Source organism: Amyelois transitella, chromosome 6, assembly GCF_032362555.1.
Source record: "Amyelois transitella isolate CPQ chromosome 6, ilAmyTran1.1, whole genome shotgun sequence".
NCBI classification, from domain to species: Eukaryota; Metazoa; Arthropoda; class Insecta; order Lepidoptera; family Pyralidae; genus Amyelois; species Amyelois transitella.
In genome coordinates, this window is record NC_083509.1 from 6,283,701 (window position 1) to 6,296,016 (window position 12,316).

Below are 12,316 nucleotides of genomic sequence, written 5' to 3' on the forward strand. Positions count from 1 at the left end.
TAGTTACTGTAACTTTAGGAACGAAATAAAAGCGAACCGAACGTGTTGAAAATACCTAACCTGCAAATAATCTCTCGAAAGCATTATAAATTAACATCTACATCATACACTAGCTTTAGCCCACGGCTTTGCTCGCACAAAAGCATACTATCACAAATCTATCATTTATCCATCATATAAAATAAATGTGGCAAAAAATAATCAACTGACACACGTTTTTAGGAAAATATAGCCTTGTCATAGCCCCATCGAGCTGCTTTTTAGGATTTCGTACCTAAATGGTAAATCGGGATCCTATTACCAACTCTCCGCTGTCTGTCAGCCTGTCTGTTTGTGCGTCTACCCGTCTGTCTGTCACTAGGCTGTATCTCATAAACCGTGATGGCAAAAATTATGTATTTCCGTTGCCGCTATAAAAATAAATTACTAAAAATTAAAATTTACTTATATATTACCTTTCAAAATAAATAATTAAATAACAATAAAAAAAATGATGGGGGGGCTCCCATGCAACGAACGTAATTTTTAATACTTGTTTAAGTAACAAACGTGATGATAGTAAGGAACCCTAAGTATGCGAGTCTGACACGCACTTGGCCGCTTTTTTAGTTTTATGCGCACGAAGAGATAAACAAAAATAATTTTAATGTTAAAACGTTTGTAGGTACCTACTATCCTACTCTTCAATTCCATCATTAAGCCAAACAGCTGAACGTGACCTATCAGTCTTTTCAAAACTGCGTCTGTCTACCCCGCAAGGGATATAAACGTGATTTTGTATATGTAAACTACCTACCTACTCTTTGCCAACGTTTGTCTGCTTTTTCGTCTGGTGGATAAAGCTAAGAATGGCTTTTGAACTGACTCAAACTAATAATTTCGACATAACAACTTTCTTCAAGAGTAATTTTGTTACAATTTACAACACTGCTATGTTATAAAATAATAATAAAAATATGTAAAAAAAACAATTATAATAAAATAAAAATGACAATAGCACAATGAGGTCCTGTTGATTCGGAGGGCGCATGACTGCAGAGGTATGGGAGGGCTGAGGACAGCTGCGCGTGCGCCGGCTGCGCATGAGCCGGTTGACATATTATTACAAATCCGGGCACACCTGATCTTGAGACCAGTCATTATTCTAATTTCATTCTCTTTCCAGACTCTATTGTATAATTAAGTACGCGTGCCATATATCCCTTTTTATTCCAAAAGTAACTTGCTTGTATTTTAATTGGACCAGTTCAATATTGTTCTACTACAATTTATTATTTATTATTGCTTTATATAACACGACTTGTTCAAAATTGTTATTCACAGCCTGGTTTCTTTTCTTTACTCCAATCAAACTTAGAATTGTAATAGGGTAAATATCCAACGACAGCCTTCCAGTCGGTTATGTAACACATGCCGATAAACGAAGCTAAGCCAAAACATATAGCTGTCGCAGTGAATCCGCTCAGCTGGTCCAGCTGCTTTTTGCCAAGTATCATGATGATTAATAAGTGTAAGCGGCGATTTCAAACATTAAAATTGGGAATTATTGCTTAAACGTCAAAAGCTATCAATTATGTCAACTTTCAAAGACTTTCGCATCAATTCAGAAGGAGGATTTAAGTAGGTACCTAGCAGTAGTTATAAGTAGTGTCCGGTCAAAACTATGCACAAATTTAAAAACATTACTTGCAGAAACTATCCCATAATCCAACGCTACAGAACGGATAGAAGAATGGCGTACCTACATAAGACGAAGTATATTTAATAATTGTTGAGACTTTTTTTATGAAATCATACATACCTACACAAAACAATAGATAAGTTGAAAGCGCGCTATTGTGTAGTATGACTCACTTTTTGACTGTACCTCTCCTATTCTTCGGAACTCTGTTGGAATTATTCCCTGATTTAATTTTCTAAGTAATATTTTAAACGGATTAAACAGACTATGCAATGCTAGTCTGTTTAATCCGTTTAAAATATTACTATTTAGTTATTATTTAAAAAAACTAAGCTTTATGTTATGACCTAAACTAAGATATTTTTCACTTATTAAAACTACATGGGTAGACAAGAAATCCATATTTCCCTTAGATGTTTAAAATTATGTTACAGATATTAATCTTCACGTATTTAAATTTGCCTGCCCACGACCGTAACTAAACTTACTCGTAACATTTGGTATTCGTCTGGGATTGCCCGAGTGGACAGTTCCCGCGGTATCGGAATCGTCCAGACCACGCCACATGCCATAGTCGAATTACGAGACCGCCATGTAACCACTAATTATAATTTGTCAACCCATCCCATCTACTTTTCGTTACATTTAACGATTAGAATTTAGCGCAGTATCTGTGTTCCCACATTAGTATCTAAGTAATTGTAAGAGGTAAATGTTTAATGATATTTACTTATCATTATTACGTGAACTTATATATATATAATATATACCTAATATGATGTAGAATAGAAGTTAAAAAAAACAACAAATAAATTACCTACCCGACCTTTACTACCTAAAATGAAACCCAACGAGATAGCTAGATACATACCCACATACAATCAATCAATGCTTTTTGCGGGATAGACAGAGCCACAAGTCTCGAAAAGACTGCTATCACGCTTATACGAGTACGTTACATCAAGTTACTATACCTACTAAAAAGTAAACTTGCCGCTCAACAGTACGATTTAATGATGAAATTGAAATTCAAATAGTGATAGGTTGCTAGCCCATCGCCTTAAAGAAGAACTCCAAGTTTAGTAACCTTTCCTTTGATTGACTTTTCAAACTGCACGGACGAGAAGCGATTGGAACATGTACCTACTTAATGTTTTAAAATCTGTGGCTGGAACACATTTTGTTTTCTCTTTGTTTTCAGACCAGCATGTATACCTACTAATGCAGATAAGTTAGATATAACGGTCACCTACACAAGATTGACCAAAAACTAAATAATATCGGGAACTATATTTTCTATCACCAAAATTTATATTTGTCATCAAGTTGTATCACCTAATAAATAGATCTATCGCCACGAAATATTTTCGTTCTCAGATAAACAAAAATTGTTCCCAGGTATGAATTATCAAATTAATGTTAATATATGTGTAAAATAAGAGATCGATAACCAATAAAATTATATTGAATTACATGAATATAAACTTCGTTCTTATAATAATAGTTTTGTTACTTAAATAATAGCTCTGTGCTCAGAATGGTAGATCTGCCACCAAATAAATCGATTATCGATCCCTGACTGCGACTCCTTTTTATTTGATATTTTGTCACCAATACAGTAGTAACATTTTATTTCGTTCAGATATTAAATTAATAGTATTCGTTACCAATTTAATACATCAATTTATAATTTTAATGAAAAAATGATCAAAGGGGCGGAGACAAATTGGCGCGCTTTAAAAATTGACCAATCCGGCTTCAACGATGGGTAGTAGTTAACTATTGATTATTTTAACTTTAATTAAGTGTTTTATCTACTATTCTGCTAGCCATAAGCCAGCTATTTTAAACCAGCGCTGATTGTTCTGTGGTTATTATTTTTAAGAATAAATATTGATTATTTTAACTTTAATTAAGTGTTTTATCTACTATTCTGCTAGCCATAAGCCAGCTATTTTAAACCAGCGCTGATTGTTCAGTGGTAATTATTTTCAACAATAAATATTGATTATTTTAACTTTAATTGTTTTATTTACTACTCTGCTAAAAATTTTATTTAAATATAATTTATACTACCAGTGGAAATTTAGAACCTTGGGAGTCTAGTTAAGTAGCAGAATCTTTTGGTTGAAACGATGATGACAACCCTAATTTTTTATTTGAACTTAATGCAATTTTCTAGTAACATAATATGATTTATTGGTGATCTCTTTAAATTAGTTTGCTTAAATACTTATTAGGACACACCTATTATAATACATACAAAAACATTTATTTGGTACTAGACCTTATATCTCAGGATTTTAGGTGATTTATTGTGGAACTGATTTTGCATTGTTTGGTGACTACATTTTGGTGACAGATCTACTATGTTGAGGACAAACCCTATTATTTAAGAAACACAAAACTAATTAAATTGGTGATAGCTTAAATGATACCCAATAATATCGACTTATACAAACCCAAATAACTTTTAGTAAAGATTTTGAGTAATTCTTACCTACAAAGACACCCTGTCTATTTAATATAGATAGAACCTTAAGTACTATTTTGACTGTGCACGTTACGCAGGTATTTACGAGGCATTTATTTATTAATGTTAATTTTCGCGGGCTACACTAACATCACTACCATAGACAAAAGAAACTAGACTAGACGGAGCCTATATATAGGTACCTATGCCATGTACGGAGCACTGAGCACTCCGACGAAGTTAATACGGAGCCTTGGTAGGTATTATTCGTTTCATTCTGTTTAGATAACATAGAAACGAATCTAAAATGGCGCTATGTACTTGTTTGTAGTGACAGATCGTAGGGTTAGCAAAAAAGTTTTTTTTAGTTCAATATTTTTTATCAATAACATTAAAAATAGATTTATGTATAACCATTGAATATATTTAGATACATAAAAACAATATTAGGCGACGCAGAAACAGACGCAGGGTTAGAATTAATAAAGATATATGTCGTTGTCTGTGTCTGAGGACAATCACCACGCGAAACAAACATTTTACAAAACAAACAACAGCGTATATTTCAGCATGATGTACTGGCGTGTGTGAGTAAAGACGACAACAGTTTGCAAATTATGATTTTGGCCGCCATTTTAGATTCGTTTCTACTTATATGAAACGGGTTATAAGTATTTACCAGTTGGACGATCAATAGGGAAATACTTATAGTAATATTTCTTTTTTGACATCATTTGCCTTTTGGCTTTGGTAATTTTGCCTTAATATACTATACGTTATCTGATTTAAATAACGGCTCGTGCTGCGAGCCGCCGATTTTGTACATCTTCGGTCACACCGAATTCGAACGTGCAGCGACTAGTGGTCGTATGACCTGCAACGACCAAACGTATCAATTCGTAACAACTGCCAGTGATACTGCAAACTAGGTATACACATCAACTAATGTCACACACCAACAGTCAATAAGAAAGTGATCAGCCAATAGCAACGAAGAATGTAAATCGCGCAAACAAAGATTTCACGGATTGGATCATAACTACAAATTCTAGACTCAAAATCTTTGGAGCCGCGATTCCCCAGGCACAATACCTAGCCTGGCGGAAGATCTTCCCATTGGTGGTGGCGATCGAGCCGAATCATCGCTCCCGCTACATTAACTTCTATATTTATTTTCTTTAAACTTCACGAACGAATTTTTTCGGTTGTCAAAATTCTATAAACCGTTTTTAAATTTGCATGAATGGGATTGTAAATTATGAGATGAAGGCTTTTTTATTTATTACCAACATACTCTTAAATCTCAAATCTATCAAAGACTGATTTTCTTATTAATTAAATTTTTTAAGTTAAAAAATACATAGTGGAAAATGTTTGGTAAAGGTTGGTAATACTGCACTGCTTGCATAATGACATTGACTGTGACTGACATTGTTTTAGTCGTTGTTGATTTGATTGAGTGTTGCGAGAGTCTAGAAATAAGATGAATTGGAAACAAATTTTCAAACAATAATTGGGAGCGAAACAATATTAATCCCGAGAGTATATATTTAAAAATATGGCATCGGAGAAAGACCCTTTAGTAAGCGAAAGGTCGGGCACGGTACGCGAAGTAGGAAATAATGCAATTTGGAGTCTTTCATCGTGTAAGCCAGGTATGACAAAAGCTGTTAATATTACAACACCCTCTTGAATTTCAGTAAAATTTTAATAAAAGTTCATTTAATAAATTTTTCTCGTTACAGGATTCGGTATTGATCAGTTAAGAGATGATTGCATGGACACATATTGGCAATCTGATGGCCAACTCCCACACTTAGTTAACATTCAATTCCAAAGAAAAACAATGGTGTCGCATATTTACATTTACACTGATTATAAGCTGGATGAAAGCTACACGCCTAGCAGAATTTCGATCAGGGCTGGTACACATTTTAATGATTTACAAGAGATTGAAGTAATAGAATTGATTGAACCAAGCGGTAAGTTAGCAAACAGAGCAGACTTAAATTTTAAATGCCTAAATCAAAAACTAAAATAAACTTGAAATAATTATGAATTTTCATTTTCAGGCTGGGAAATGATTCCAATTAAAGATATGCATGATCGACCGATAAGGACCTATATGATACAAATAGCTGTATTGAGTAATCATCAAAATGGCAGAGATACACACATGAGGCAAATAAAAGTCCATTCTCCATGCGAACCTACTTCATTTGATATAAACAAATTCAGGAATTTCTCTACAGTGCAGTTCCAGCAATATACTACTATAAGATAATTATTAATATTTTTATTTTTAAATGCACAGTTCTAAATGTAAATCTACTTACATATTTTCAAATCGTGTAGTCCTGGCACCATTAAAAAAAAGGATAGGATCACTTCATAGCATTTCCATGGATGTCGTAAAAGGTGGCTAAATGATAGGCTTATAAACTTGGGGTTCTTTTTTTAGGTGATGGGCTAGCAACCTGTCACTATTTGAATCTCAATTCTATTATTAAGCCAAAAAGCTGAACATGGCCTATGGTCTTTTCAAGACTGCGGGCTTTGTCTACTCTGCAAGGGATTTTGACATGATTATGTGTGTGTGAGTATAGTATATAAGTCACTTGATTGTAATCTTTTTTGGATTGGCTTATTTTGTGATAAATTTTGTAAAACACTAATAAGAGTCTTATCATACATCATATATAATTGATGAATGTTGTATGATACTGTTGGCTCTGTCTACCCCGTAAGGGATAAAGATGTGATTATACCTATGTATGTATTTTGTCTAATGTACCTATTTAAATAATAATGCTAAATCTAATAAAATGAACGATAAGTAGAAAATCTTTTTATTTACATCATACAGTTCTACCTACATACATAAATCAATCTGATTCACTTTCTTCGCTTGCCTGCTGCAGCCATTCAAAGAACTTCACAAATGCTGTTTGAGCCACTATTGGACTTTCATTCTTCTTTAAGTCTTCAAACCACTCATTAAGAGAATCCTCATCAACAACATCAGCTTCATAGAGTAAATGTATCACCTGGCCTGCCTTCTCATGTAGCCACTCACATTTTATGCAGCTCTCCTGAAAGTGTTTAAACAATATTTCATTCATCACATGCAATATATTTTGTGTAATAAATGATAACTAGAGTTTATTCGCAGTTTCGCCCGCGCGAATTTAGCGCCACCTACAAAAAATTACAGGGTTTTTCGCAAATTCCACTGGAACTATAGTTTTTACCGGGATGAAAAATACCCTAAGTACTTCTCTAGATGCTTAATCTATTATATAAAAATTTATCGCAAAATGTGTTGGTAAGCACAACAACGCTTGACCTAATTAAACCAATTTTTTTTTATTTGTTGAAGGTCGAGGATAGTTTTAGTAGTTTTTCGGCGAGAAAAATTCAAATAATTACTGGAAAAAGTTTCAAAACAGCCCTTTTCTTTTCCCATACAAACATTGTCTAATTTAAACATTTATAAAATAGGTAAAAACAAAAACATTTTTGTCTCCTACTTGCAGTATTATCACATGATATAGTATATAGTATTGTATTATATAGTTAAGAAGTGTTGTAGTCATTGGTTTAATGTAATTAAATTATGAACAAAAACTTACCTCCACAGCTTTCAAACAATCCATTATTGACGATTTTGTTTTAATATAATTTGCCAAAACTGGTCGGAAGAATTTCAGAATATCTTTCACTATACTAAGCACACTCTTGCTCTCAGTGAGGACAGGTAAACTGAGCAAAGCTCTAACCACGAAAAAGTTCACCTCATGTAATTGAATATTGTATGCATATCTAGAGGAGTTGATTTCTAATATGAGATAATCGCATTTCAGTTTTTCTTCATATCCTCTTGCTAGACTGTCAATAACTTCTTGAAGGAAAACTAAAAAAATAAATCACAGTCACTATACCTTTTCTTCTTTAAAAAGAAAAGGTTTTTAATTTTCAAACTTTCATAATTAACTTTTTAACATTAAAGAAACTTAATTAAAATTAGGTGTAGAAACAGTAACATTATAAAAAAATATAAAACTTACTATTGGTATCTTCAGGTAAAGGTGAATCAGGAAGAGTGGATTCCACACTACTGTCAGATGAGTAATAAGATTCACTGTCACTCCATGATTTCTCAAAACCAATGAATTCATCATCACTTACACCAGATGACTCATTTTCCCATTCCCCTTCTGATGTTGATTTCTTTAAAGTTTTCTCTAAAATTAAAAACAGATACTTATTAAATAAAAAATAAATAAAAGCTTTTAAAAATAGCCCATGTCGCTCCAGACAGTCTATCTATGTGAAGAATTCCTCAATATCAGCCCAGTAGCCTCTTGTATTTCATGCAATAACTAAACCTGATTGTCAAAACTCACCACTTCCTTCATGTTCGGAATACTCAATAATTCCTGTTAATTTCCTTCCAGCAGAAATTGTGACATGAGATCCTATGATTGTGCCTCCCTCTATGCTGCAACCTTCTTCTAATATGCAGTTATCATCAATCAAACTGTTTGTAATATTACAGTTAGCATGTATTGTCACATTATTCATTATGTGACTCCCAGATATTGTGACATTTTTTCCAATATTACAGTTCTTTCCAATAATGGATTTTGATACTACTGTATTGTCACCTATATGAGAATCCGATCCAATTAAGACATCTTCAACTAACAAGCAAGATCTAAAGATAGAAAAATGAAAACATTACAAATATATCCCAATTAATTAAATACTTCTTTTACGAGTCATGTGTTATAATTACCTGTTCAACACAGAAGTCACATGTCGAAAATTATTATTACCCATAAATAAATAGTTGTTTTGATAAAATGTGCCAGTTTCAATAGACAACGGATGTGCCCAGTATTGAAGTATATCTCGGCTAAAAGAAAAACCAATACTTAATCATAAGTAATTACAATATAGATCTAAAGTAAAAATAAAACTTACCATATACTTTGATAAGTTTTCCAGTTTGTCACAGAAGCAGCATATTGGTTTTCTTTCAGTAACATATAATACAGAGAACTATCTAGAATTTCTTCATTTATGAGAAGTCCATGTATAAAGTCATCACGTGTTTGGAAATCAAAATTATCAGAAAATAGTGGTGGCACTGATGGAGAACACAGAGCTATGTTCGGGTCAGCCAAATTGTGATGCAACTTCAGCTCTGACGTCTTTAGGGTCACCTCCTAACAAAATAAAAACTATTATTATTTTATAACAAAACATACTAAATTATTATAATTGAAGATTTCATTGGCATCTTGGTGACAAAATATACAACTTAAGTATTATAGCCATAACATAAAGGTTTAATAACCATTTAGATAAATTAGAGATTTCACTTAATTATTGAAATAAACAGATACAGCACTAAAACCAAAATCATACCAATGGTATGTTGATGGATTTCTCATTTGATTTGGGTTTGTACTTCTGATGTACCAAAACTTTGTTGTTATTCCCATCAGCAGCTACAAATGTAGGTTTATCACAGCTTATCAATGGATGCTCCCATGATACTTTCTTGTATAACAAAGTCATTGCTGCTCCTTTATCTTTTTTACTTAAAACCCTGAAAACAATAAAATATATATTCTCAAATGTTAGTGATTTAAATATATAGAATATAACAGAAAAACATTTGTGTTGCATTTATTGAATTTTCAAGAATTAAAAAATATAAATTACACAAATTATATATAATATTTTGTGTAAAATATTATCTCCACTTTAATCACAGTGTAAATTAATTGTGCTTTCTTATTATTGGAAATGAAAACAAACCACAAGGAATTATATGGTTTTAACTACCTACCTAAAATGAATTGAGATTTAAGCTAAATAGACCCAGCATTTCTGTGTGTATTCATTTGTCAATCAATTTCCTTTTTTATTCAAATACATTTAAATACTTACTTATGTTTTTCCAATAAAGATGCAAAATTGACATTAGTGATACTGTTCACCCCCATTAGAACAAAACATCCTCTTATGAGACCAGCTGCATCTATTTCTCTCATCACATCCCCCATTGTCTGACATGTATCTGACATTATCACATTGACTTCCATTGTAATACTCCATGAAGCCTTCTTGTCACTACTTTTCCTAAAAATAATTTATGATGAAAGCATGCAGCAACTTCTCTAATTATTTTATTTTAATAAAATTGTTATGATATGTTGTGCTGTGTGGTTCCCGGCACCAATACAAAAAAGAATAGGACCACTCCATCTCTTTCCCATGGATGTTGTACAAGGCGACTAAGGGAAAGGCTTACAAACTTGGTATTCTTCTTTTTGGCGATGGGCTAGCAACCTGTCACTACTTGAATCTCAATTCTATCATTAAGCCAAATACCTGAATGTGGCCATACAGTTTTCAAGACTGTTTGTTGGCTTTGTCTACCCCGCAAGGGATATAGATGTGACCATATCTATGTACATATGTATATATGTAAATTGTTATCATCAAAATGACAACTTATGGCCACAATCCATGAGTTAAACTTATCCATGACAAGTACTCCTATATCTTACAAACCATTATTAAAGGCAAACTAAGAAGGAAATTATTTGCAAATCTCAAAAGAAAAACATAGCATATCCATTGTGATGTGACACTTAACTGTTATTTATAGGAGAAATGCAAAAAGATAACCGTAACCCAATATGATTTGATAGAAGTAGAAGTAATGGGAAATTGTTTATTTAAAGAGGGGTTCTAAATCTAATTTGTTTGGTGGTTAATATCATTGTTGATTAAAGTATAGACATACATATACATAAAATCAGGTCTATGCGAGTGTATACCCTTATGTGGTAGACATCAAATGAATGAAATGTTCAGCTGTTGACTGAATGATAGAATTGAGATTAAAATAGTGACATGTCGCTAGCCCATCTCCTAAAAGAAGAATCCCAGAGAATATCATAAATTACAACTTACTTGAGATATTCTTTTACTTTCACACCATCTTGACAGCAAAATAAAATAGTTTCGCCAACTCCACCTAAAGCTAATGATTCGAGCACATAGTCTATCAAAGGTACACCAGCCAATGTTAAGAACGCCTGAAAATAAACAATATAAATTATAAATATATTTGACAGATTACAAACAATAAAGTTAGTTTTGATTTATGATACTCAGCGATATATGGTCAATCAGTCTAAATCAAAAATTAGAGCAAGGTTGATAAACGTTCTTAATTTAAATACTGATTATAGGAAATAATATGAGATTATAGGTGAATGAAAAGACTTACCATAGGTTTAGCCTTACAAATGGGATCAAAATTACTATTAAACGTGTCCATAATGACGACCGCTTGAACTACATTTTCTTTGTCTATATCCATCGCTATATTTTACTATTTTTGTTTAATAATTGATTTTAACTGAATTCTATATTATTTTCTTTCCTTTTCTACAAAATGAAATATATGTACCTATAAAGAATTCACGTTCGACTTAAGGTTATAATTTTGATATTTGACTGATTGATTTAGTGATGGGACTCGAATCACGTTTAATTCGAATGATTCGAATGATCACAATCATTACCCTATTAGGATGTATTAGATATTGATTCGATTCATTGATGATTCAAATTGTCCAATTGATTCGAATCAAAAAGTTCATTCGAATCATACGATAATTCGAATTGATCCGATTCAACTCTCTGATTCAAATCAATTATTCTTATTCGAATCTTCATTGCTCGGCGAACTTACCTTCCTTACAGGTGAGACCACTAGGAATTTTCAAGTTAGTATTGCGATTTTAAATATTTTTGAAGTTTATATCGTGTTTAGTTTATACAGGGTGACATTTAAAACAACTGCATCCTTTTAAACATAGACTATAACCACGCTTCTGAGCCGTTTGAGCCTATTTTTATTAAAATTAAACGTCATTTTCACATTTAAAAACCCTCAAAAACTATGTCACAAATACTACAAAAAGAAATTAAAACTAAACATGTAAATAAATGTCTGAAAAAGAAATTATTTTTCTAGTATCGTAAAGTACAGAGTTGTCGAGATCGCTCAGCTGAATGAATTGTGTCGTTGACCTCTGAATCTTACGCGTCGCTTTTCCGCCGGCCGGGGTGAT

At 32.5% G+C, this 12,316-nt stretch overlaps 2 protein-coding genes across 2 annotated transcripts; one reads left to right on the forward strand and one right to left on the reverse strand.

Annotated features, from left to right (window-relative positions):
* Positions 1–5,567: 5,567 nt before the first annotated feature.
* Positions 5,568–6,999, forward strand: LOC106131176 (anaphase-promoting complex subunit 10). The gene is made up of 3 exons (XM_013330178.2): positions 5,568–5,809; positions 5,900–6,136; positions 6,227–6,999. Exons 1-3 carry the CDS (start codon positions 5,713–5,715, stop codon positions 6,436–6,438), a joined length of 546 nt encoding a protein of 181 aa, XP_013185632.1. The 5' UTR covers positions 5,568–5,712; the 3' UTR covers positions 6,439–6,999.
* On the reverse strand, positions 6,971–11,710 carry LOC106131136 (translation initiation factor eIF-2B subunit epsilon). The gene is made up of 10 exons (XM_013330132.2): positions 11,467–11,710; positions 11,148–11,272; positions 10,116–10,307; positions 9,588–9,771; positions 9,141–9,385; positions 8,953–9,072; positions 8,561–8,871; positions 8,222–8,398; positions 7,787–8,067; positions 6,971–7,246 (listed from the first exon to the last, which is right to left on the reverse strand). The coding sequence occupies exons 1-10, from the start codon at positions 11,557–11,559 to the stop codon at positions 7,040–7,042; spliced, it is 1,935 nt and encodes a 644-aa protein (XP_013185586.2). The 5' UTR covers positions 11,560–11,710; the 3' UTR covers positions 6,971–7,039.
* Between the last annotated feature and the right edge of the window lie 606 nt (positions 11,711–12,316).